General features: G+C 45.1%; 1 protein-coding gene across 4 annotated transcripts; it reads left to right on the plus strand.

The window, feature by feature from the left end:
• LOC106504178 (zinc finger protein 256-like) lies at nucleotides 1,307-26,305 on the plus strand. 4 transcript variants are annotated; one of them, XM_013998889.2, is made up of 6 exons: nucleotides 1,313-1,923; nucleotides 6,097-6,159; nucleotides 8,771-9,299; nucleotides 10,360-10,486; nucleotides 10,939-11,048; nucleotides 22,869-22,997. In XM_013998889.2, the coding sequence occupies exons 3-6, from the start codon at nucleotides 8,880-8,882 to the stop codon at nucleotides 22,920-22,922; spliced, it is 711 nt and encodes a 236-aa protein (XP_013854343.2). In that variant the 5' UTR covers nucleotides 1,313-1,923; nucleotides 6,097-6,159; nucleotides 8,771-8,879; the 3' UTR covers nucleotides 22,923-22,997. The 4 variants fall into 4 exon arrangements, 2 of the variants coding, with proteins under 2 accessions (XP_013854343.2, XP_013854342.2); XR_002345387.1 differs by lacking the exon at nucleotides 10,939-11,048 and adding an exon at nucleotides 22,247-22,417 and having other exon boundaries at nucleotides 1,307-1,923; nucleotides 8,771-10,486; nucleotides 22,869-26,305; XR_002345388.1 differs by lacking the exons at nucleotides 10,939-11,048; nucleotides 22,869-22,997 and adding an exon at nucleotides 14,730-15,352 and having other exon boundaries at nucleotides 1,320-1,923.

Genomic DNA, 26,919 nt, shown 5'->3' on the forward strand with positions numbered 1-26,919 from the left:
TCAAGATAAACAGTAACCAGTAACTAGTCCTCAAATAAATGGACTTGACAGAACAGTAATTGAGGTGATTGTTAGGTTTTTTACTTTATCCAGAAGAAAGTCAAGCATCTCTTTGACTGGTGGTAGTTTTCCAAATTGTAACAATTTGAGCGCTGAGGTTAGGCTCCTAAAGAAATACAAGTTAGGAGTTCCCGTCGTGGCACAGTGGTTAACGAATCCGACTAGGAACCATGAAGTTGCGGGTTCGATCCCTGCCCTTGCTCAGTGGGTTAACGATCCGGTGTTGCCTTGAGCTGTGGTGTAGGTCACAGAAACGGCTCGGATCGTGTGTTGCTGTGGCTCTGGCGTAGGCCGGTGGCTACAGCTCCAATTAGACCCCTAGCCTGGAAACCTCCATATGCCGCTGGAGTGGCCCAAGATATGGCAAAAAGACAAAAAAAAAAAAAAAAAAAAAAGAAAAAGAAATACAAGTTAGGAGAACTCTCTCCCTTGACATTTGCACTTCAAAAAATGGCTACCAGGAGTTCCTGCTGTGGTGCAAGGGAATTGGTGTCTTGGGAGTGCTAGATGCAGCTTCACTCCCCAGCCTGGCACAGTGAGTATTGCCGCTGCAATGGGGTGGGTTAGGTAGCGAATGAGCCTTGGTTCTGATCCCTGGCTCAGGAGCTCTATATGTGGAGGGGTGGCCAAAAATGGAACAACAACAAGGCTACCTGATGTTTCCACTTTATTTATTTATTTATTTATTTATTTATTTTTTATTTTGTTGTTGTTGTTGTTGCTATTTCTTGGGCCGCTCCCGCGGCATATGGAGGTTCCCAGGCTAGGGGTTGAATCGGAGCTGTAGCCACCGGCCTACGCCAGAGCCACAGCAACGCGGGATCCGAGCCGCCTCTGCAACCTACACCACAGCTCACAGCAACGCCGGATCGTTAACCCACTGAGCAAGGGCAGGGACCGAACCCGCAACTTCATGGTTCCTAGTCGGATTCCTTAACCACTGCGCCACGATGGGAACTCCTGATGTTTCCACTTTAAAGAGGTGGCTACCAGATTCTTAGAAAGACACTCCTTGGTCATAAAGCAGGAGGAAAAAAAATTCCAGCCAACAAAAGGACTGGTTTGTGGGTCATAGTAACAGCACAAAACGGAAAATTGGAAAAACCATATAATACTAAAAAAAACCCTTAAAAGAGGGTTTTTTTAATCACATCCCACGGTTCCTATAAATAGTGATCACAATAATGTCTATAATTCTTTTCTTTCTTTCTTTTTTTTTTTTTTTTTTTTTGGTCTGTGTCAGTGACATTTGCAAGTTCCCGAGCCAGGGATCAAACCTGACCCAAAGTAGTGACGATACCAGGTATTTTAACCAGCAAGGAACTCCTTAAATATTTTTATTCTCTAGCATATGAGATTCACTAGGCCTGAAATTAGGTCTTTCTGCTGCCCCTCCCGATTAGCAAAGCCCGGCCTTTCTGGAGTCAGGATGACCACTTTCCAGCATCCCTTCTTGAGCCGGGTGGAAGAGTTTCCGGTTGGTCAAGAACAACACTCATAAACCATCTTTGGAGCCCTGAGAACTACATTGTCCAGAAGACCCTGCGCCGAGTTGAGTCAATGAAAGCTCAGGGTGAGGCGTTTCTGGGCGGATTCCGGGTAGCGGGGCGGGAACTTCCGGCCTGCTGCTCCGTGAGCCGTCTCTGGGGCTCGGGGTCTGGTCTGACTGCAGAGCTTCGTGTCGGGATCCGAGCGCAGGGACCCGAAAGGTCTGAGAGGAGGCGCTGTCCCTCGGTACAGAGGTGAAGTAGGGATGCCCCACTCCTGACCTTGGATAGGGCGGTCCTGCTCTAGCTCTGCTCCTCCGCTGCTGCTCCCACAACAGACTCAGAGGCAGCAGCTTCACCGAGGTACCGGCACAAGGTAAACACGTCTTCCAGGCCGTCACCACTCTCGCTGCAACAGATGCTAAGGCCCCGAGTGCCCAGCGTCTGCTCGTTGCCGAAATTTGACCTCTGCCCACCAGCTCCGAATAGGAAGGGATCCAGTTTTTTGGCAAAGGAGGCCACCGCAGGCTAGTGCCATAAACACTGCGCTGTCCTTTGGAGAAGAATTGCAGGGAGTTTTATAGTCTAAAAGGAGAAAAAGAGGATTTCAGACAAGAATCAGGGTTGGGGCAAACGTGCATTCTTCCTTTCTGGGGGGATCTTAGGCGATCTCGGTGTGATCCTGATGGTGGTCTTCAGGGTTATCGCATCTTGATTCTTACTAGAATAACAATACTTGTGGGAAAGGCATATTTAAGCAAAATGTTGTGATTTTTTTTTTTTTTTTTTTTTTTTTTTTTTTTTTTGCTTTTTTAGGGCTGCACCCGGGCCTATGGAGATTTCCAGGCTAGGGGTCCAATCGGACCTGCAGCTGCCAGCCTGCATCACAGCCACAGCAATGCTGGATCCAAGCTGCATCTGCAACCTACACCACAGTTCATGGCAATGCCAGATCCTTAACCCACTGAGCAGGGCCTGGGGTCAAACTCACATACTCATGGAACCTAGTGGGAATTGTCACTGCTGAGCCACGACAGGACCTCCTGAGTTCCATTTCTTGTGTTTTGGTCTTGCTGGTGGGTAAGGACTGGGGTAAATGCAGTCATCTGTGAGAGTCCTTGTGCCTGGCAGGGAGACCCTAAGGGCTGGGGTTTTAAGGAAGGGTGAGTAGAGAGAGCAGGGTTGCGACTGTTGAGGGGGCAGATGGTGCGTCACAGATTCTAATATAGTCATTAGACACTGTGATGCTTTACAGAATAATTGCTTTCAGTAGTTTAAGAACATGTCTTGAATTCTTTTTTTTTTTTTGTCTTTTGTCTTTTTGTTGTTGTTGTTGTTGTTGTTGTTGCTATTTCTTGGGCCGCTCCCGCGGCATATGGAGGTTCCAGGGTAGGGGTTGAATCGGAGCTGTAGCCACCGGCCTACGCCAGAGCCACAGCAGCGCGGGATCCGAGCCGTGTCTGCAACCTACACCACAGCTCACGGCAACGCCAGATCGTTAACCCACTGAGCAAGGGCAGGGACCGAACCCGCAACCTCATGGTTCCTAGTCGGATTTGTTAACCACTGCGCCACGACAAGAACTCCCTCTTTTTTTTTTTTTGTTATTATGTATAATGTAATGGACACCTGTACCCTACTGTTTAAAATTACGGAGTTCCCGGAGTTCCCATCGTGGCTCAGTGGTTAATGAATCCGACTAGGAACCATGAGGTTTCGGGTTCGATCACTGGCCTCACTCAGTGGGTTAAGGATCCGCCGTTGCTGTGAGTTGTGGTGTAGGTTGCAGATTCAGTTGGGACCCCAAGTTGTTGTGGCTCTGGTGTAGGCTGGTGGCTACAGCTCCAATTGGACCCCTAGCCTGGGAACCTCCGTATGCCTCGGCTGTGGCCCTATAAAAGTCAAACAAACAAACAAACAAAATTAAGGAGTTCGCGTTGTGGCACAGTGGTTAACAAATCCGCCTATGAACCATGAGGTTGTGGGTTCGACCCCTGGCCTTGCTCAGTGGGGTAAGGCTCTGGCGTGCCATGAGATGTGGTGTAGGTTGCCGACGCAGCTGGGATCCCGCGTTGCTGTGGCTCTGGCATAGGCCCGTAGCTACAGCTCTGATGAGACCCCTAGCCTGGGAATCTCCATATGCTGCAGGAGCGGCCATAGAAAAGGCAGAAAAGACAAAAAGTAAATAAATAAATAACATTACCCCACCAGGAGAATTTGCTATTAGTTCTCTCTAAACCTGGTGAATGACACACACACACACACACACACAGCCTCTTTTTGAGCATTTAGTAAAAAAAAGCTTACAATTGTAGATATATTTCTCAAGGACCTGAGAGCTATTCCTGTGAAACGCAATCATCAGGAACCTCTGTCTCTCAGCCTCTTTGGAAGGAGAGAATCCTGATGTTCACGAGACCAGCTGTCAGACACAGCTGCACTAATCATCCTTTGATTTCCCAGCCCTTCGTGATTTCTCAGTCCTGTGACTACTGAGCTGCTTTCAGTTGCTGGGAAGTGATGATGGTTTCTTTTATGGTTGCTGGGGCTTTTCTATAATTGGGAATGTATATTGTCTGGAGAAGCAGTAAGCTATAGACATACAGTTGGTCCTCCATAGCTGTGAGTTCCACATCCCAGGCTTCAGCCAACCACCTGCTTCACCCTCACATCCAGAAGGGCCACCGGTACTGGGCCCCTTGATGTATAGAGATGGAGCATCTGAGGATTCTGGTGCCCAGCAGGCGGGGGCTGGAACCAATCCCCTATGGCTCCTTAGGGCTGACGGTCTATATAAAATGACATTTATTATAGAAATTGGTTACAGAGGCTGAGAAGTCCCATAATCTCTTGGCTGCAACCTGGAGAACCAGGAAGGCTGGTGGTATAATTCGGTCCAGGTCTGAAGGCCTGAGGACCAAAGGCCACTGGTGGAAATCCCAGTATCCAAAGCACCACGATCCAGGAACTCTCACGTCCAAGGGCAGGGGAGGAAGGGCTTGTTCTGCGTAGACGTTAGCGGCCAGTCCAGTGCATTCATAACAACCGTTTCACCCGAGGCTTCCCCATGAGATCAGCACGGGTTTTTTCCGGGTGAGACAGACACTGCATGCTCACCTCATGTGTTTGTCTCCTATTGCTCTCTTCCTTCTATATTTTCTTTTGGGGTAACTCTGATGATAGACCCACACCATGGGGTGATGAAAGCCTCGGGTGTCATCAGGCTCTTTGACAGTGACGTGTAAGTCTCTCAATTCTGCTTTGCCTGCTGGGCAAGGAAAACAGGTTCCAGGAGTAGGCTCTGGGTTATAAATTCCTTCTGGAATCTCCCAGTGTTTAGTCAACTTTATATATTTGCAGGCTGTTTACTCACCTGGGACATTTTGATTCAAAATTGACTAAATAGAGTTCCTGTCGTGGCGCAGCAGAAACAAATCAGTCTAGTATCCATGAAGATGCGGGTTCCATCCCTGACTTCACTTAGTGGGTTGTGGATCTGGCGTTGCCATGAGCTGTGGTGTAGGTTGCAGACACGACTCAGATCCCATTTTGCTGTGGCTGTGGCTTTGGCTGGTGGCTACAGCTCCGATTCGACCCCTAGCCTGGGAACTTCCATATGCCGAGGGTGCAGTACTGAGAGAAAAAAAAAAAAAGTATCAGAATGATCACAATGCTTTGTAGGAGGTGGTGACTGTGAGGGATTAGTCAGGTAGGACAAGTAATCATAACTTTATGATAAAAAGTGCTAGGTATGCAATTGATATTTCTTTTATTAAACTATATTTTAGTACCTCTTAACGTTTGTTTTAGTTGAAAGGGTTTGTTTGTTTGTTTTCTTTTGAGGGCTGAACATTTGGCATATGGAAGTTCCCAGGCTTGGGGCTGAATCAGAGCTGCAGCTGCCAGCCTTTGGCTGCATTTGTGACCTATACAGCATCGTGGCAATGCCAGATCCTTTAACCTGCTGAGCAAGGCCAAGGATTGAACCCGCATCGTCATGGATACTAGTCAAGTTCCTAACCTGCTGAGCCACAATGGGAACTTCATGGTTTTTTGTTATAAAAAGTTCTTAGTAGTGACACATAGACAGTATTTTAGTGGACAGCTTTTGGAAGTTGTTTTTTGTTTGTTTGTTTGTTTTGTGGCTTACAGAAATTCCCACATCACAGCTGTAGAAACAATGCCTAATCCTTAATCCACTGCACTACAAGAGACCTTCTAAAAGTTATGTTTGGTGGGGTTTTTTTTGTTTTTTTTTGTTTTTTTTGGTCTTTTGTCTTTTTATGGAGGTTCCCAAGCTAGGGGCCACATCGGAGCTGTAATAGCCAACCTACACCACAGCCACAGCAACGAGGGATCCAAGCCGCATCTGTGACCTACACCACAGCTCACAGCAACACTGGATCCTTAACTCATTGAGCAAGGCCAGGGATTGAACCTGCATCCTCATGGATGCTAGTCAGATTTGTTAACTGCTGAGCCACCATGGGAACTCCAATGTTGCCTGTATTTTAAAATGATTTTGTCTGTTTCTGTTTTCTCCAACAAGTAAGAAGAAAGTGAAACAACAAGGGCTTATCTTGGAACTTCTTCAGGATGTGACGTCTTTGTGGTAAGGAATCATTGTTAACAAAAGTGCATACATTTGTGTAGCCAAAGACATATTTTGATTTCTATGCATGAAGAGTTTTCCCCTTATTGTTTCTAGTAGTTTTTAATTACATATGTTAGTTAGAATTTTTAACTCTTACAAACCTTAATTTCTTTTTTCTTTTATTTTTTTAGAAACTTTAATTTCTAGTGAAATAAGTTAGCAATAGTGATCTGTTACATCGGCATTCTTTTTTTTTTTTGTCTTTTTGCTATTTCTTGGGCCGCTCCCGTGACATGGAGGTTCCCAGGCTAGGGGTCTAACCTGAGCTGTAGCCACTGGCCTATGCCAGAGCCACAGCAATGCGGGATCTGAGCCGCGTCTGTGACCTACACCACAGCTGACGGCAACGCCGGATCGTTAACCCACTGGGCAAGGCCAGGGATCGAACCCACAACCTCATGGTTCCTAGTTGGATTCGTTAACCACTGGGCCACGACGGGAACTCCTACAGCAGAATTCCTTAGTTGGCAAATTTATGAATACATTTCATAATGTTTAGAAGCATACACTTTTTTTTTTTTTTTTTTTTTGGTCTTTTTGCCTTTTCTTGAGCTACTCCCTCAGCATATGGAGGTTCCCAGGCTAGGGGTCTTATTGGAGCTGTAGCCACTGGCCTACACCAGAGCCGCAGCGATGTGGGATCCAAGCCGCATCTGTGACCCACACCACAGCTCACGGCAATGCCAGATCCTCAACCCACTGAGCAAGGCCAGGGATCGAACCAGAAGCCTCATTGTTCGTAGGCGGATTCGTTAACCACTGTGCCATGACGGGAACTCCAGCATACACTTTTTTTTATAGTATATTTTTTCAATCTGTCAGAGGGCATATTTACTAATAGACCTAAATATCTTGTTTTTTTTTTTTTTTTTTTTTTGCCTTTTTAGGGCCACACCTGTGGCATGTGGAGGTTCCCAGCCTAGGGGTCTAATCAGAGCTGTGCCTGCTGGCCTACACCACAGCCACAGCAATGCCAGATCCGAGCTGCATCTGTGACCTACACCATAGCTCACGGCAACGTCAGATCCTTAACCACTGATCGAAGCCAGAGATCGAACCTGCGTCTTCATGGATGCTAGTCAGATTCGTTTCCACTGACCCAAGATGGCAACTCCTGAAAATACAGTCTTAAATGTGTGATAGGAGTTCTGTAGCTCAGTGGCTTAAGGATCTGTAGTTGTCACTGCAGTGGCTCAAGTTACTGCCCTGGTGCATGTTCCATCCCTGGACTGGGAACTTCAGTATGGCAAGGTTGTGGCCAAAAAAGAATAAAAAAGGCCACCAAAAACCAAATAAAAAGCTATAGTTCAATATAAAGTAAAAATTAAACTTAAAAAGGAGAGCAGAAAGGGAGTAGAAGAGATTTTAAAGAAATTTTAAAGAACCACTGAGGGAGTTCCTTAGTGGTTAGAATTTGATGCTTTAACCACTTTGGCCCTGGTTCGATCCCTGGTGTGAGAACTGAGAGCCTATATCAAGCTGCGCCAAAAATGAATAAATAAATAAACTAATAAATATTTTTAAAAAAATCCACTTCCCAAAAGGCAATGTGTAGGGATATTTATGGGATAATGCTAAATGGAACAGGGAGTGGTGAGGAGGGTGACAAGGTAATTACAGATAAGATAAAGGTGCAGTAATTGTCATTCTGCATAGGTAAAAGTGAGCTGCAGGATTCTTAGGGCACATGGTCAGAAAATGTCAGCATTAGCATGTTCTGAGGGTGCAGTTTTGGCCTTCTGACATCAAAAGTTAGTTGAAGGGTGGGTGCTCAGTCTAAAGCAGCTGTCAAACTGGACACAGCTGTCTTCAATTTCCTAAAAACACTTCTTGCGCCAAGATGTTATTGTTTAGGCTATATGATGCTTAGAGTACATGCAAATTTTTGTAAAATCAAAGTGAGTTTGTACACCTATAAATGTAATAAAATTCATTAAGTGATAAAAAACCCAAAATGTGTTTGATCATCAAGGGAGGTTATAGTTTATTATTTATTGATGACTAACTGATAACTACCCTTGGTTTCAGTAGTATTCAAATGTTATTGGCAGTCTTGGCCCACGAACACAACTCTCATTTACTATTTCCTCCTTACCAAATAAGTTAAATAAATGAGCTCAACATCCATAAAGTTAGCAGACACAATTGTTACAATTCAAAGAAAGCCACAAAACAAAAATTACCTTTTGTGAAATTGAGAGGACTTAGTTTGGCACTTTCTGTTTTGCCTCCTCTTCTGTTGATTATGTTGATTCTTGCTTCCACTTCCCAAAATGACTGATAATATAGGCAAGGGAAACGTTTTCTGTGGGAACTAGAGGCAAAGCTCCTGCTTGTCCACCTGCTTCAAGGCCGCTTAATACCCTTCTAACTTGTTTGCTTTTCTGTCATGACCTTTATGGAATCTTATTTTCTTCTTCCTGACCAACCATCCTGAAATTCACAAAAGTGAGTAACACTTCAGGCCACGTGCATTTGAAGAGCAATAACAACATTTCCAGCTGTGTATGGACTCATTTTAGGTCTGAACGACTATGGAACGATATCAAATAATAGTTTCATCCTCTAGGAGCCGGCTGAGCTTCATGGAGTGTGAGATAATGTCTATTCGCTGCCTTTAACAACGAGCAGAGGTCCTAGACCCACAGTCCAGTCTTCCCCAGAAGGCTGCCAAGCTAATGCCTTTGGGGACAGCCTCTAGAGCGCTGCGGACTACATTACCCAGAAGACGTCAGGAGGAGAGGCCGCCGTTACGAACCAGTAATGAATCAGTGAGGAGTTTCTGCGCGTGCGCATCCCGCCGGGGCGGGACTTCCGGCGTCCTCTTTGTGGCGGTTGTTTTCGCTCTTCTAGGTTCTGTTCCAGCTCCGGGGGCGTTGTGTCAGAATCGAGGTGACGAGACCAAAAAGGTCCGAGAGGAGGCGCTGTCCCCACGGCACAGAGGCGGGTCTGAGGTTTCTGTGACGCCGCCCGGAGTGTCCCACACCTGGCCCGGGATAGGGACCGCCGTGCCCGCGTCCCCCTCCTCTCCCGTCGCTTCTGGCCGGTGTCGCCCGCAGAGCCCGATGGCGGCGGCCGAGTCGAGAGACCCGCTTCAGGTAAACGCTCGTCCGCAGGCCCTCCCCGCCCTCCGCCACCAGACGCTGAAGTCCCGAGGGCGAGGTACCTGCAGCCAGGGCCCCGGAGTCCAGGACGGCGAGGCGGTCGTGGGTGCCGCCCTATTTCGACGGACGGTGTGACGGCGCGTGGGAGAGGGTACAGGGGAGGGACCCGCAGGTGCAAAGGCTCGGAGGTCAGGCTGAGCCCCGAGGATTCGGGAAACCTGGGGCCCATCAGATGTCTGCAGGAAACAAACACCGCGAGGTGGAATCGCGCCTGGATTGGCAGAGGGAGCGAGGACCCTGGGAGCCATGGAGGGTTGTGAACTGGCTGAGAACGGTCTGGGTTAGGGCTTTAAAAGTTTTCAAAAATCTGCCCAGAGAATGAACGGACTGGAATGGGAATGACAAATACAAAGAGACACAGGATCTGGTGAGAGGCAGCATTGAGGACTGAGGCGCAGAGGTTAGTCAGCTCGAGGGCCCTGGTTCCAGGGCTGGGTGGAGATACACGGGAGTCCCGCCCTCATGGGGCCCAGCCTTGGTCGCCCTCCCCTTCCCTCCAGGTTGTGAAGGTTGAAGAAGCCTTTAGGAACCTACATAAGGCAGCCGAGGATGTCCCAGTTCTCATTGTTTCTGGTGGCTAAAGTGGAACAGACGTTAGAGGCGAGGCACACATTCAGGGCTCTCGCTCTGGGGTCCCTGGAAGGACTGAGGTAGTACTAGATCACGTTTGATTTTGTTAAGCACTTTCTGGTTGCCATGTTCCAAGTACATGAGTGAGTCCAGAGAGAAGCCTGTGGTGTGGAGCACGGAAGTGGTAGAGCTGCGGGATTGCAGCTGTGGGGCCTGAAGATGTGCACATGGACGAGTGGGAGTTGAGGGCCCATGGGCCCAGGGATTGGGACTTAAGGGTAAAGATGACCCCATGTTTGTCTGTGTCGTGGAAACACAGTGTGGGAGACCTCAGGGGAATTGCTGTGGAACACATGGTGAGGAGGTGGATGGTGGGTTTTCAGAGCCAGAATGTTTAGGGTTTCATCTATCCCATTCATGACAGGGTGGTGTGACCTTTGAGGACATTGCCCTGTACTTCTCCTGGGAAGAGTGGAGGCTTCTTGATGAGGCTCAGAGATGCCTGTATCGTGATGTGATGCTGGAGAACTATGCACTCATATCCTCACTAGGTAAGGCCCTCACCCTCCTCAGTGACCTGGACCACGCTCTCTGTCCTGCCTCACTCTACTCTCCCCAGAGAGTTCTTTGTCCTTCTTTTTTTTTTTTTTTTTTTTTGGTTGTTGTTTTTTTGTCTTTTGTCTCTCTTTGTTGTTGTTGTTGTTGTTGTTGTTGCTATTTCTTGGGCCGCTCCCACGGCATATGGAGGTTCCCAGGCTAGGGGTCGAATCGGAGCTGCAGCCACCGGCCTACGCCAGAGCCACAGCAACTCGGGATCCAAGCCGCGTCTGCGACCTACACCACAGCTCAGGGCAACGCCGGATCGTTAACCCACTGAGCAAGGGCAGGGACCGAACCCACAACCTCATGGTTCCTAGTCGGATTCGTTAACCACTGCGCCACGACAGGAACTCCCTCTTTGTCCTTCTTACAAATGTACCTTGAGCACTGCTTGTTCCCCCAGCTTTCTGGATGGTTGCTGTGGAAGCTGCAGATGGTTTATGTGCACTGCCGTCTTGTCTCCCTGTAGCCCCAATACAGTCTGTCCTCACCCTTCATAAGGCTGGATTTGAGGTCAGTAGTCTTGCAGTAAGGCTAAGCATTCCCCTTTGCTTGCCCTTTCCCTGGCTAGTGCATGTATCCAGGTCCATGGCTTCTCTTTTATTTTTTTACTTAAAAAAGTTTTTTTTGTTATAGTTGATTTCAAAGGCACTTCTGTGTCCCAGGTTTTGTTCCCTTTTATTTTCTGACATTTCTTGCCTATTCTGGGAATCGTAGGCATTGTCTTGTTCGTAGCTTACCTGGACCATGGCTATTTTTCAAGACCATCTGTTTTGGTTCTCTTTGTAGTGTTTAAATCTTTTTTTCTTTCTTCCAGCTTTACTGAAGTATAATTGACAAATAATACTCTAGGTATTTAAAATATACAAAGTCATGATTGTGAAATGATTACTACAATCAAATTAATTAACACATCCACCACCTCACATATTTCACTTTTTTGTGTATGTGAGAAAACTTAAGATCTACTCTCTTACCAAAATTTTTTTTTCTTTTTGGCTATTCTCCTGGTATGTGGAAGTTCGCCAGCCAAGGATCAAACCTGTACCACCACAGTGACAGTGCTGGATCTTTATTCTCTAGGCTACCAGGGAATTCCTCTCTTAGCAAATTCGAAGTATGCAGTACAGCATTATTAACTATATTCATCACTCTGTACTTAACATCTTCAGAGCTTATTCATTTTATTTTATTTATTTTTACTTTTTATTTTTATTTTTTTGTCTTTTTGCATTTTCTAGAGCCGCTCCTGCAGTGTATGGAGATTCCCAGGCTAGGGGTCTAATCGGAGCTGTAGCCGATGGCCTGCGCCACAGCCACAGCAACGCAGGATCTGAGCCGTGTCTGCAACCTACACCACAGCTCACAGCAACGCCGGATCCTTAATCCACTGAGCAAGGCCAGGGATCGAACCCGAAACCTCATGGTTCCTAGTCGGATTTGTTAACCACTGCGCCACTACAGGAACTCCTTATTTTATTTTTTAATTTTATGACCATCCCCATGGCATATGGAAGTTTCTAGGCCAGGGGTTGATTCTGAGCTGCAGCTGCATCCTGTGCTGAAATGGTGGCAGCGCTGGATCCTTTAACCCACTGAGCCTCGCTGAAGATCGACCCCTCACCCCCATAGCCCTGCAGTCTGATTCTTAACCCACTGCACCACAGTGGGAACTCCTCTTATTCATTTTACAACTGACTACCATCTCCCCATTTCCTCTAGCCCGAGCCCTGAGGCCCTGTCATTCTACATTCTACTCTTGTTTTTTGGGGTTTTTTTTTTTTTTTTTTGGCTTTTTGCCTTTTCTAGGGCCGCTCCCACGGCACATGGAGGTTCTCAGGCTAGGGATCTAATTGGAGCTGTAGCTGCCAGCCTACACCACAGCCATAGCAACGCCAGATCCAAGCTGTGTCTTTGACCTACAGCACAGCTTACGGCAACGTCGGGTCCCTAGCCCACTGAGCGAGGCCAGGGATCGAACCCGCAACGTCATGGTTCCTAGTCAGATTCATTAACCACTGAGCCACGACAGGAACACCTCTACTCTTGTTTTTATAGGTTCAATTTTTTTTTCTTTCCAAGATTCCATATGTAAGTGAGAGCATATAGTATTTATTTTTCTCTGGCTTATTTCACTTTGGATAATGCCTTCCACATTCATCAATGTTGTCACAAATGCATTATTTCCTTTTTTATGGCTAATATTCCATTGCATATAAATACCAGGCTTTATTTATCCATTCATCCATAGCCAGGCATAACTCAGCTATATTGCATGTTTGGTTCCAGAGCACCACAGTGAAGTGAGTATCACAATAAAGCAAGTCACATAAACCTCTTGGTTTCCCAGTGGGTATAAATGTTATGTTTATACTATCTGTAATTTGTTAAGTGTGCCATAGTATTTTGTCCGTAAAAACACTGTATATGCATTAGATAAATAATACTTTATTGCTAAAAAAAAATGCTAACCATCATCTGAGTTTTCAGGGAGTTGTATCTTTTTGCTGTTGAAGAGTCTTGCCTTAATTTTGACTAAATAGGCTGCTACATGATGAGGGTTGTGGTTATTGCTGGTTGGGGTGGCTGTCGCAATTTCTCCAAATAAAACACCAATGAAGTTTGCCACTTTGATGGACTCTTCATTTCGCAGATGGTTCTCTGTACCATGCAATATTGTTTGATAGCACTTTGCACACAGTAGAACTTTCAAAACTGGGGTCAGGCTTCTCAGATCCTACTGCTGCTTTATCAACGGAGTTTATGAAGTATTCTAAATCCTTTGTTGTCATTTCAACAATCTTCACAGTTCTACTGGTGAAGGAGTAGATTCCATCTTAAGAAGCCACTCTCTGTCCTCATCCATAAGAAGCAACTCCTCATGAGATTGCAGTAATTCAGTCATCTTCCAGCTCCACTTCTAATTCTAGCTCTCTTGTTATTTCCACCACATCTGCAGTTATTTTCTCCATGAAGTCTTGAGCTGCTCAATGTCATCCATGATGGTTGGAATCATCTTTTACCAAACTCTTGTTAATGTTGATATTTTGACCTCTTCTCATAATTCCCACAGATGTTCTTTTTTTCTTGGCATATTTCCTGGGTTAGGGATCAAATCTGAGCTGCAGGTGTGACATGAGCCACAGCAGTGACAGTGCTGGATCCCTAACAGCTAGACCACCAGGGAACTCCTGAGATATATTAAGATTTGATGGTCTAAACTACTTCTTGATCCATGGGCTACAGAATGGATGTTGTGTTAGTAGGTATGGAAACAGCACTATCTTTTACATTGCCTTCAGAGCTCTCGAGTGACCAGGTGCATTGTCAATGAACAGCATTTTTTTTTTTTTTTTTTTTTTTGGTCTTTTTATCTTTTTAGGGCCGCATCCTCAGCATATGGAGGTTCCCAGGCTAGGGGTCTAATCAGAGCTGTAGCCACTGGCCTACACCACAGCCACAGCAACGCCAGATCTGAGCCACATCTGCGACCACCACAGCTCATGGCAACCTGGATCCTTAACCCACTGAGTGAAGCCATGGATCGAACCTGTAACCTCATGGTTCCTAGTCAGATTTGTTTCCACTGTGCCATGACGGGAACTCCCTCAACAGTAGTCTTAAAACATTCAATAAAGTTGGAGTTCCTCCTGTGGTGCAGTGAGTTAAGACTCCAACTGCAGTAGCTCAGATAATGCAGAGGTGAGGGTTCCCTGGCCCTGCACAGTGGGTTTAAGAATCCAGCATTGCCACAGCTGTGGCATAGGTCATAGCTGCAGCTTGGATTCAGTCCCTGGCCTGGGAACTTCTATATGCTATGGATGCAGCCATTTAAAAAAAAAATTAGGAGTTCCCCTTGTTGTTCAGCAGAAACAAATCTGACTAGTGTCCTTGGGGATGCAGGTTTGATCCCTGGCCTTGCTCAGTGGGTTGGGAATCTGGTGTTTCTGTGGGCTCTGGTGTAGGTCGCAGACGAGGTTTGAATCTGACATTTCTGTGGCTGTGGTGTAGGCCAGCGGCTGCAGCTCTGATTTGACCCCTAGCCTGGGAACCTCCATGTGCCTAAGAAGAGACACACACACAAAATTAGTAAACTATGTTGTAAACAGATGTGCTGTCATCCAGGCTTTGTTCCATTTACAAAGCATATGCAGAGTAGATATAATTCTTTTTTTTTTTTTGGTCTTTTTCTAGTGCCTCACCCGCGGCATATGGAGATTCACTGCTTGGATTTGGCTTGGGTTTGATCCCTGGAACTTCTGCATGCCTTGGACACAGCCAAAAAAAAAAAAAAAGGTCGGCTTATTCTTTGAAGCTTTGAAGCCAGGCATTTGCTTCTCGCTAGCTGTGAAAATCCTAGGTGCCCTCTTCTTTCCACGTAAGACCGTTTCATCTACATTGAAAATCCGTTGTTTATGATGGCCACCTTCATTAGTTATCTTAGTCTGGATAACTTGGGTTCTGCTTGCACATCAGCACTTGCTGCTTCAGTTTTGTAATTTTATGTTATGGAGACTGGCTTCTTTCCTTAAACCTCATTCACCAACCTGTGCTAGCTTCATATTTTTGCAGCTTTTCAACACCTCTCAGCCATCATAGAATTGTAGAGAGTTAGGGCCTGGCTCTGGATTAGGCTTTGGCTTAAGGGAGTGTTGTGGCTCACTTGATCTATTCAGATCACTAAAACTTTATATCAGGAATATCCCTGATGGTTTTGTATCATTTGTGTATTTGCTGGAGTAGCATTTTAAATTTTCTTAAAGGGGAGTTCCTGTCGTGGTGCAGTGGTTAACGAATCCGACTAGGAACCATGAAGTTGCGGGTTCCATCCCTGCCCTTGCTCAGTGGGTTAACGATCCGGCGTTGCCCTGAGCTGTGGTGTAGGTTGCAGACACAGCTCGGATCCCTTGTTGTTGTGGCTCCGGTGTAGGCCGGTGGCTACAGCTCCGATTCGACCCCTAGCCTGGGAACCTCCATATGCCACAGGAGCGGCCCAAGAAATAGCAAAAAGACAAAAATAAATAATCGGAGCTGTAGCTGCCGGCCTACACCACAGCCACAGCAACTCAGGATCTGAACCGCATCTGTAGCCTACACCACGGCTTACAAGAACACCAGATCTTTAACCCACTGAGTTAGACCAGGGATAATGGTTGAGTTTGTTAACCACTGAGCCACGACAGGAACTCCTCTAGTCAGGTTCTTAACTCACAAAGCTATAGCTGGAACTCTGAGACTATCCTTTCTCTGTTGTCTGTTCTTTTTTTTTTTTTCATTTTCTTTTCTTTTCTTTTTTTTTTTTTTTTTTTTGCTTTTTAGGGCCACACCTGTGGCATACGGAGGTTCCCAGGCTAAGGTTCGAATCAGAGCTACAGCTGCCAGCCGATGCCCTACAGTCATAGCAACTCGGGATCTGAGCTATATCTGTGACCTACATCACAGCTTACAGCAACACTGGATCCTTAACCCACTGAGCAAGGCCAGGGATCAAACCTGCAGCCTTGTTCCTAGTCAGATTCATTTCCACTGCACCATGATGGGAACTCCAAATATTTTGAAATGAAGAAGGGTGATGCCTCTAGTTCTGTCGTTCTTTCTCAGGATTGCTTTGGCTAGTTGGGATTTTTTTGTGGTTCCATATGAATTTTAGGATTATCTTTTCTAGTTCTCTGGAAAATACCATTCAAATTTTTTTTTTTTTTTTTTTTTTTTTTTTTGTCTTGTTGTTGTTGCTATCTCTTGGGCCGCTTCCGCGGCATATGGAGGTTCCCAGGCTAGGGGTTGAATCGGAGCTGTAGCCACCGGCCTACGCCAGAGCCACAGCAACGCGGGATCCGAGCCGCGTCTGCAACCTACACCACAGCTCACGGCAACGCCGGATCATTAACCTACTGAGCAAGGGCAGGGACCGAACCCGCAACCTCATGGTTCCTAGTCGGATTCGTTAACCACTGCACCACGACGGGAACTCCCCATTCAAATTTTGATAGGGATTATTTTGAATCTGTAAATTACTCTTGGCAAAATTAACTGTAGCTCTTACTAGCCAAGAACACTGGATATCGTTTCGTTTGTTTCTGTCTTCAATTTCTTTCATTATTGTCTTATAATTTTCAGAATACAGATCTTTCAACTCAGTTTAAGGATTTTTTTTTTTTTTTTTGCTATTTCTTTGGGGCCGCTCCCACGGCATATGGAGGTTCCCAGGCCAGGGGTCTCATCGGAGCTGTAGCCACCGGCCTATGCCAGAGCCACAGCAACGCGGGATCCAAGCCGCATCTGCAACCTACACCACAGCTCACGGCAACACCGGATCGTTAACCCACTGAGCAAGGGCAGGGACCGAACCTGCAACCTCATGGTTCCTAGTCGGATTCGTTAACCACTGCGCCACGACGGGAACTCCTCAACTCAGTTTAAATTTATTCTTGAATATTTTATAATTTCTGATGCTATTAAAAAATTTTTTTTTGGCCATGCCTCAGGCATGTGGAAATTCCCATACCAGGGATTCAACCCTCACCACATCAACAACTCAAGCTGCTGCAGTGACAATGCCAGATCCTTAACCAAATGCGCCACGAAAAGAACTCCTTTTTGATGCTATTTTATTTTTTATTTATTTATTTATTTTTTGTCTTTTTTTGTCTTTTGTTGTTGTTGTTGTTGCTATTTCTTGGGCCGCTCCAGCGGCATATGGAGGTTCCCAGGCTAGGGGTTGAATCGGAGCTGTAGCCACCGGCCTACGCCAGAGCCACAGCAACGCAGGATCCGAGCCGCGTCTGCAACCTACACCACAGCTCAGGGCAACGCCGGATCGTTGACCCACTGAGCAAGGGCAGGGACCGAACCCGCAACCTCATGGTTCCTAGTCGGATTCGTTAACCACTGCGCCACGACGGGAACTCCTTGATGCTATTTTAAATGATACTGTTAACTTAATTTTCTTTTCAGATAGTTTATTATTAGTGTATATTAATACAACTGAAATTTGTAGATTGATTTTTTATCTGCAACTTTTACTGAATTCACTTTTTTTTTTTTTTTTTTTTTTTTTTTGCTTTTTAGGGCCTCACCCATGGCGTGTGGAAGTTCCCAGACTAGGGGTCTAGTCGGAGCTACAGCTGTGGGCCACAGCCACAGCAATGTGGGCTCCAGGCCACATCTGTGACCTGCACCACAGCTCACGGCAATGCTGGATCACCGACCTACTGAGTGAGGCCAGGGATCGAACCTGCATTCTCATGGATACTGCTGGGATTCATTTTTGCTGAGCCACAACGCGACCTCCTCTGAATTCATTTATTAGGTGAAAGTTTGTGTTTTTCTACATGTAAGAATGTGTTACCTGCAAACAGTTTTACTTCTTCCATTTCCCTATTTGGATGTCTATATTTTCTTTTTACTCTATTGTTACTGTGTTTTTGTTTTTTGTATTTTGGGGTGTTATTTGTTCATGCTTATCGAATTTGGAAATTTCCGGGCCACATATTGAACCGGAATCACAGCATTGACCATGCTGGATTCTTGTTTGCTTGGTTGGTTGGTTTTTAGGGCTGCAGTTGTGGCAATTTCCAATTGTGGCAATTGGAAATTTCCAGGCTGGGGGTCTAATTGGAGCTAGAGCTGCCAGGCTACACCACAGCAACACAGGATCCGAGCCGCGTCTGTGACCTACACCACAACTAATGGCAACACTAGATCCCTAACCTACTGAGTGAGGCCAGGGATCACTTACTCATGAAATTTTTTTTTTGTCTTTTTTTTTTTTTTGCCTTTTTTTTGTCTTTTTGCCATTTCTTGGGCCGCTGCCGCAGCATATGGAGGTTCCCAGGCTAGGGGTCCAATTGGAGCTGTAGCCACCGGCCTACGCCAGAGCCACAGCAACATGCGATATGAGCTGCGTCTGCGACCCACACCACAGCTCACGGCAATGCCGGATCCTTAACCCACTGAGCAAGGGCAGGGATCGAACCCGCAACCTCATGGTTCCTAGTTGGATTCGTTAACCACTGCTCCACAATGGGAACTCCTTTTTTGCCTTTTCTTGGGCCACTCCCGTGGCATATCGAGGTTCCCAGGCTAGGGGTCGAATCGGAGCTGTAGCTGCAAGCCTATGCCAGAGCCACAGCAACATGGGATCCAAGCCATGTCTGCAACCTACACCACAGCTCACGCCAACGCCGGATCCTTAACCCACTGAGAAAGGCTAGGGATCGAAACGGCAACCTCATGGTTCTTAGTTGGATTCCTTAACCACTGAGCCACGATGGGAACTCCTTATTCATGAATTTTTAACTGCTGAACCAGGAAGGGAACTCTCTAACCATGCCAGATTCTTAAACCCACTGAGCCACCAGGGAACTCCCGTCTGTCCTTATTTTAGTTAGAACTTCCATTAGTACGTTGGACAAAAGTGGAGAGGGTAGGCATCCTTGTCTGTTTCAGTATGTTAGAGGAAAACCTTTTAGCTTTTTTTTTTTTTTTTTTTTTGTCTTTTGTTGTTTTAGGGCTGCACCCGCAGCATATGGAGGTTCCCAGGCTAGGGGTAGAATTGGAGCTGTAGCCACTGGTCTATGCCAGAGCCACAGCAATGTGGGATCCGAGCCGCATCTGTGACTTACACCACAGCTCACAGCAAAGCCATATCCTTAACCCCCTGAGCGAGGCCATGGATTGAACCCGCAACCCCATGGTTACTAGTCGAATTCCTTTCCGCTGCGCCATGACCTTTTAAAAGGAACTCCTTCTTTTGCCTTTTGAATGTTGCATATATCAGCCTTGGGTTTGTCCAATGTGTAGAGGTGCAATCCTTCCGTACCTAACTTGTTGAGTATTTTTATCATGAAGGATACTGAATTTTGTCAAATGCTTTTTTAGCATCTATTGATGTGATTATGATTTTTATCTGTCATTCTGTTAAGGTGCTATATCACATTGATTTGCCCATGTTGTTGAACCATCCTCGCATCCCAGATACAAACTCTACCTAATTGTGATGTATGCTTCATTTAGTGCTGTTGCTTTTGTTTTGCAAGTATTTTGTGGATTTTTGCATCTGTGTTTATGAAGGATATTGATCTATAATTTTATTCTGTTGTATTACCCTTAAATGGCTTTGATATCAAGAGTAATTATGGTCTCATAAAATGAACTTGGAAGTGTTCCATCTTCAATTTTTTGAAGACTTTGAGAAGGACTTATATTAGTTCTTGAAATATTTAGTAGAATTCCCAGTTATTCTATCTAGTCCTTGGCTTTCTTTCATTGGGAGCGTTTTTGTTAGTGATTCAGTCTCCTTACCAGTTACAGGTCTATTCATATTTTCTATTTCTTCATAATTCACTTTTGGTAGGTTTTATGCTTATAGGAATTTATCCATTTCTTCCAGGTTATCTAATTTGTCGGCAAGTAATTGTTTTTTTTGTTTGTTTTGTTTTTTGTCTTTTTGCCTTTTCTTTTTTTTCTTTTTTTTTTTTTGTCTTTTTGCTATTTCTTGGGCCGCTCCCACGGCATATGGAGGTTCCCAGGCTAGGGGTCCAATTGGAGCTGTAGCCACCGGCCTACACCAGAGCCACAACAACAAGGGATCCGAGCTGTGTCTGCAACCTACACCACAGCTCAGGGCAACGCCGGATCGTTAACCCACTGAGCAAGGGCAGGGACCGAACCCGCAACCTCATGGTTCCTAGTCAGATTTGTTAACCACTGCACCACGACGGGAACTCCTCTTTTTGCCTTTTCTAGGGCTGCTTCTGAGGCATATGGAGGTTCCCAGACTAGGGGTCCAATCGGAGCTGTAGCCTCCGGCCTATGCCAGAGCCACAGCAACATGGGATGCAAGCTGCATCTGTGACTTACACCAGGGCTCACAACAACACCGGATCCTTAACCCACTGAGCAAGGCCAGGGACTGAACCCGAAACCTCATGGTTCCTAGTCGGATTCATTAACCACTGTGCCACGACAGGAACTCTGCAAGTAATTGTTAAGTGTAGTTTCTTCTGATTGATTGTATTCCTGCAGTATCAGTTGTGATCTCTGCTCTTTAATTTCTGATTCCAAGTCATCTCTCTTTTTTTATAATCTAGCTAGCAGTCTGTCAATTTATCTTTTTTTTTTTTTCTTTTTTTAGTCTTTTGTCTTTTTAGGGCCACACCCACGGCATATGGAGGTGCCCAGGCTAGGGGTCCAATCAGAGCTACAGCTGCTGGCCTACACCACCGCCACAGCAACACCAAATCCGAGCCGCATCTGTGACCTATACCACAGCTCACGGCAACGATGGATCCTTAACCCACAGAGTGGGGCCAGGGATTGAACCTGCAACCTCATGGTTCCTAGTCAGATTCGTTTCTGCTGCATCACGGTGGGAACTCCAATTTATCTTTTCAAAAAACTTAATTGCATTGATGTTTTCTATTGTTTTTCTGCTATTTCATTTATTTCTCTTGTAATCTTTATTTGCTTACTTTTGCTAACTTTAACCTTCATTTATTCTTTTTTCATACCTTAGGTATGATTGAGTTAGATTGTTTATTTGAGATTTGTTTTTCCTTAAAGTAGGCTCTGATTGCTTTAAAGTTTCCTCTTACAATTATTTTTTATGTATTCCATTAATTTTCATGTGTTGTTTCCATTTTTATTTGTCAGAATATATTTTTTATTTCTTCTGTGACTCATTAGTTGTTTAGGAGTGTGTGGAATATAAATTCCACATATTTAAGGACTTCCTGTTGTGGCTTATCCCTCTAAGGGCTCAGTGTTGTCTCTGTGAGGGTGTGGGTCTGATCCTTGGCCTCGTTTAGTGGGTTAAGGATGTGGCATTGCCACAAGCTGTGGCATAGGTTGCAGATATGACTCAGATCTTGTGTTGCCCAGGATGTGGCCCCAGCTACAGCTCTGATTCAACCCCTAGACTGGGAGCTTCTGTATGCCACAGGTACAGCTATAAAAATAAAAAGATTCCACATATTTGTGGATTTTCCAGGTTTCCTTTTGTTAATGATTTCTAGTTTCATACCATTGTGATTGAAAAGGACACTTGATATGATTTCCATCTTCTTAATTTGTTTTATTTTTGTCTTTTCTAGGGCTGTACCTGCAGCATATGGAGGTTCCCAGGCTAGGGGTTGAATCGGAGCTGTAGCTGCTGGCCTACACCAGAGCCACAGAAATGACAGAGCTGAGCAACATCTGTGACCTACACCACAGCTCATGGCAATGCCAGATCCTTAACCCACTGAGCAAGGCCAAGGATCGAACCCGCAACCTCATGGTTCCTAGTCGGATTCGTTAACCGCTGAGCCACATATTTGTTTTGTGACCTAACATGTGGTCTATCCTAGAAAATGTCCTATGTGCACTTGAGAAGAATGTGTATCCTCCTATAGTTGGATAGAATGTTTTGAACATGTCTGTTAAGTTCATTTGGTCTTAGGTGGAGTTGAAGCCCAACATTTTCTTTTCGATTTTTTTTGGTAATCTATCCATTGTCTAGAATGGGATATTTTACTTCTATTGTTACTACATTGCTGTCTGTTGCTACTTTGAGATTTGTTAGTGTTTGCTTAATATATTTAGGTGCTCCAATATTGGGTGTGTATATACTTATAATTGTTATATCCTCTTGATGAATTGATTGCTTTATCATTTTATAATGATCTCCTTTGTTATTTTTTATTGCTTAATGAATTTTATTACATTTACAGGTGTACAACAATCATCACAACTAAATTTTACAGCATTTCCATCCCAAACCCTCAGTGCATCCCCCCACCCCTCAGCCTGTCTCATTTGGAAACCATTAAGTTTTTCAAAGTCTGTGAGTCAGTATCTCTTCTGCAAAGAAGTTCATTGTGTCCCTTTTTTAGATTCCACATGTAAGTGATAGCATTTGATGTTGGTGTCTCATTGTCTGACTGACTTCACCTAGCATTGTAATTTCTAGGTCTATCCATGTTGCTACAAATGCTGTTATTTCTTTCCTTTTAATGGCTGAGTAATACTCCATTGTATATGTGTACCACATCTTCTTTATCTACTCCTCTGTTGATGGACATTTAGGTTGTTTCCATGTCTTGGCTATTGCAAATAGTGCTGCATTGAACATTGGAGTACATGTGTCTTTTCGAGTTACGGTTTTCTCTGGATAGATGCCCAGGAGTGGGATTTATTGCTTTTGTTATTGACAGTTATTTAAAGTCTATCTTGTCTGACATATAATACAGTTAGCCCTGCTCTTTTTTTGTTTGTTCCCTTTGCATGTTTATGTTTGGATTGCCCTTTCCAATAAAGTGAAAGTGTACATCACCAGTATTTCTTTGTATTTAGGTTTCTGGAGTGAAGAGGATATTGAAGTACCCTTTGAACAGAGTTTTTCTGTAGGAACATCACAGGCCAGGACTTCCAAGGAACCTTCATCTTCCCAGAAGACTCAACCCTGTGAAATGTGTGGTCCACTATTGAGAGACATTTTCCATTTGCCTGAGCAGCAGGGAACACAACACAGCCATAAACTATTCAAGTGTGGAGCATGTACAAAAGGATTTTATTTCAGTGCAGACCTTCAGCAGAACCGGGAGCGGCACATGTGTGAAAAACCATTCCTAAGCAGTGTGGACAGGGCGTCATTTGTGAATAGCTGTAATTTCACTGTGTCAGGGGAGCCTTTTACCTCCAGAGAGGCTGGAAAGGACCTCCTACCCACCACAGGACATCTGAAGCAACAGGCCATTCACACTGAGGAGAAGCCAAACACAATCACCCACTCCATGGAAACTTCACAGAGCAGAAAAAGTCATCACCCCTGCGGTACATGCAAGAAAGCCTTCAGTTCCAAACACACACTTGTTCAGGATCAGAGTGTCTACACTGAAAGACAGCATTTTGTGTGCCGTGAATGTGGGAAAACATTCACATATAAGTCCTCATTAATAGTGCACCGGAGAGTCCACACTGGCGACAGACTTTATGACTGTGGCGACTGTGGAAAATCATTTAGGGGAAATTCAGCTCTCAATCAACATCGAAGAATTCATACTGGGGCAAGGCAGTACAAATGCAGCAAATGTGGGAAATCATTTAGCCAAGAATTTGTCCACATTTATCCCCAGGGAAGTCACACTGGAGGAAACTGTTACATGTGCCATCGTTGTGCACAGTCTTTTAGCCATAGCTCCATCTCTGTTCAACAACAGACAGTGCACACTGGAGAAATGAGTTATGAGTGCACTGAATGTAGGAAGTCCTTTAGACGAAAATCTGACCTCATGGAACACTGGAGGGTTCACACAGGAGAAAAGCCTTATGTGTGCAGTGAATGTGGGAAATCTTTCACTTCTAGCTCTGCCCTTCGTTATCATCAGAGAGTTCACACTGGAGAAAAGCCTTATAAATGTCGGGAATGCGGGAAGTCTTTTACCTCTAGCTCTGGCCTACGTTATCATCAGAGAGTTCACACAGGAGAAAGGCCTTATGAGTGTACTGATTGTGGGAAGTCTTTTACCCAAATAAATCACCTCATTATACACCGAAGAGTTCACACAGGAGAAAGACCTTATGAGTGCAATGAATGTGGGAAATCCTTTAGCCACAAATCTTACCTCTCTCAACACCAGAGAGTTCACACTGGGGAAAGGCCGTATGAATGTAGTGAATGTGGCAAATCTTTTACCTCTGGTTCTGCTCTCTGTTATCATCAGAGAGTTCACACAGGAGAAAAACCTTATGAGTGCAGTGAATGTGGGAAGTCATTTACCAATGGACCAATACTCATTCGACACCGTAGAGTTCACACAGGAGAAAGGCCTTATGAATGCAATGAATGTGGGAAGTCTTTTACCCAAAGAAATCATCTCAATATACACCAGAGAGTTCACACAGGAGAAAGGCCTTATGAATGTAATGAATGTGGAAAATCTTTTACCTCTGGCTCTGCCCTTCGTTATCATCAGAAAATTCACATAGGAGAAAGACCTTATGAGTGCAGTGAATGTGAGAAGTCTTTTACCTCTAGCTCTGCCCTCCGTTGTCATCAGAGAGTTCACACAGGAGAAAGGCCTTTTGACTGCAGTGAATGTGGGAAATCTTTTAGGGATAGTTCTCAATTGAATCAACACCAGAGAGTTCACACTGGAGAAAAGCCTTATGAATGTAGTGATTGTGGGAGATCCTTTAGCCAGAATTCATATCTTTCTAAACACCGGAGAGTTCACACTGGAGAAAGGCCTTATGAGTGCAGCGAATGTGAGAAATCTTTTACTTCTGTCTCTGCCCTGGGCTATCATCAGAGAGTTCACACTGGAGAACGGCCTTATAAGTGCAGTGAATGTGGGAAATGTTTTACCAATAGCTCAATACTCATTCGACATCGAAGAGTTCACACAGGAGAAAGGCCTCACGAGTGTAGTGACTGTGGGAAGTCCTTTACTCAAAGAATTCACCTCGTTATTCACCAGAGAGTTCACACAGGAGAAAGGCCTTATGAATGCAGTGAATGTGGGAAATCTTTTACCTCTCGTTCCACCCTTCATTATCATCAGAGAGTTCACACAGGAGAAAGGCCTTATGACTGCAGCGAATGTGGGAAGTCTTTTAGCCGAAAATCTAACCTCTCTCAGCACCAGAGAGTTCACACTGGAGAAAGGACTTAGATATGTAAGAAACGTGTAATTTCCTTGTTTACTGTAATAATACTGGAGGAAATTGTGAGGCACTCGCTGAATTGAATGTCATATATCCAAATACAAACAGTGAAGAGATTCCTCAAAATTTTCACTTATGTGGGAAGCATGTGTGACTGTGTTGCACTCTAACCTGCCTAGGTTGCTGGCAGATTTATTTCACTGCCAGTTTCTGTGGCCAAATCCACTTCATCTCTATATCCTGGCAGGTCCCCACGGTGCATCACTCACTCCAGTGTGCTCAGGGAAGCTGACTCTGATCCCTTGTTTGTTGGAGGAAATTAGGAATAGCCTGAGCCCTTGGGATATCCTCATTCCCTTCTCTCTGACCAGCTTGGGTATGGACCAGTATTGGCCCAGAGAATCCCATATGGGTTTGACTGGCAGCTTGCTGAGGATGACTGCCATTTTCAGGAAAATGTTGGTCTTGAGATACTTGTGATAGATTTTTTTCAGCTTCCACATTTCTAGCTAAAGAGCTGCCAGCCCCACAAAAAGGATTAAAAAGTCCTTTTTAATCTTGGATGTTCTATCTACTATGTTGGGTGGTTTATAAACAGATTGGGCTCTACAAGCATGAAGAGGTAAGCAATTTTTATAGGTACTTTCTGTGCCTCAGAGGAGACATTACAGAGGCAGACATTAGCTTATGTTTTTGCCAAGTCTGCATTTCTGCCCATGGCCTCCTAGGAGAGACTGCAGAGCTAGTCCTAATTTGAGTCCTGGATTCTATAAGTTTTAGGAGACCCTGAGATCACCCTGAGGTAGGGTCAGCTGTGACAACCTCAAGTGTTTCTGGGAGCAGCATGGATTTTCCCCCTTGTTCACAGGGGATGTCAGTACTGTTGAGGGGAACCTCTTCCTCAGGTCCTGCAGAGAGCCATGTCCCCAGTTATCCAGAATTCAATGAGTGATGGTCACTAGTGTTAAGACCATAGGGGTCAGGGAAAACTATAATTTCTACAAAAACACTGGTTTAATAGGAGTTGGGGGAGACTGCATCTAACTGCATGAGATATACCTCTTCTAAATGTGTGTCCAGAGATGCCTGTGATAGTGGCTGTCCAAGGTGAGTATATACACAAATATGAGGTTCTCCAGGTATGCTTATCTTGTGTAGCTTAAGTCAGTGTCTTTGGAAATAATCAAAAGCTTTTGTGGATGCCTATAGCCTATCAGTGGTATTCATCTCAAGGTCATTACCATGCAAGTAAGTAAAAAAGGAGTTTGTAGTCCAGAGACGTGTTTCTTGTGACCCAGGTGGCAGTCCTGTTCACTCGAGTGGAAAGTTCTTCATTGCTCACTCTGTTTGCTGTCATTGAGGCAAGACTGGGCCCCAGAGGGCATGAGAAAGTAGAATGAATATCAGATCGCCAAACCTATTTTTCAAAAAGAGTTGGACAGGAGTTTTGTCTTGGCACAGTGGTTAGGAATCTGACTAGGAACCATGAGGTTGACGAGTTCCATCCCTGGCCTTGCTCAGTGGGTTAAGGATCGGGCATTGCCATGAGCTGTGGTGTAGGTCGCAGACACGGCTCGGATATGGTGTTGCTGTGGCTGTGGCGTAGGCCGGTGGCTACGGCTCCCATTCGATCCCTAGCCTGGGAACCTCCATATGCTGTGGGAAGCGGCCCTAGAAAAGGCAAAAGGACAAAAAAAAAAAAAAAAAAAAAAAAAAAGTTGGACAGGGAAGTTTATTT

Source organism: Sus scrofa, chromosome 6, assembly GCF_000003025.6.
Source record: "Sus scrofa isolate TJ Tabasco breed Duroc chromosome 6, Sscrofa11.1, whole genome shotgun sequence".
NCBI lineage: Eukaryota > Metazoa > Chordata > Mammalia > Artiodactyla > Suidae > Sus > Sus scrofa.

Excerpts from the sequence above, each read along its gene's own strand:
- LOC106504178 (XM_013998888.2), top strand. The coding sequence starts at position 8,880 with ATGCCTTTGGGGACAGCCTCTAGAGCGCTGCGGACTACATTACCCAGA. Across the intron at positions 9,300-10,359 it reads AGTCGAGAGACCCGCTTCAG|GGTGGTGTGACCTTTGAGGA; the intron begins GTAAACGCTCGT and ends CATTCATGACAG. Across the intron at positions 10,487-22,868 it reads TGCACTCATATCCTCACTAG|GTTTCTGGAGTGAAGAGGAT; the intron begins GTAAGGCCCTCA and ends CTTTGTATTTAG.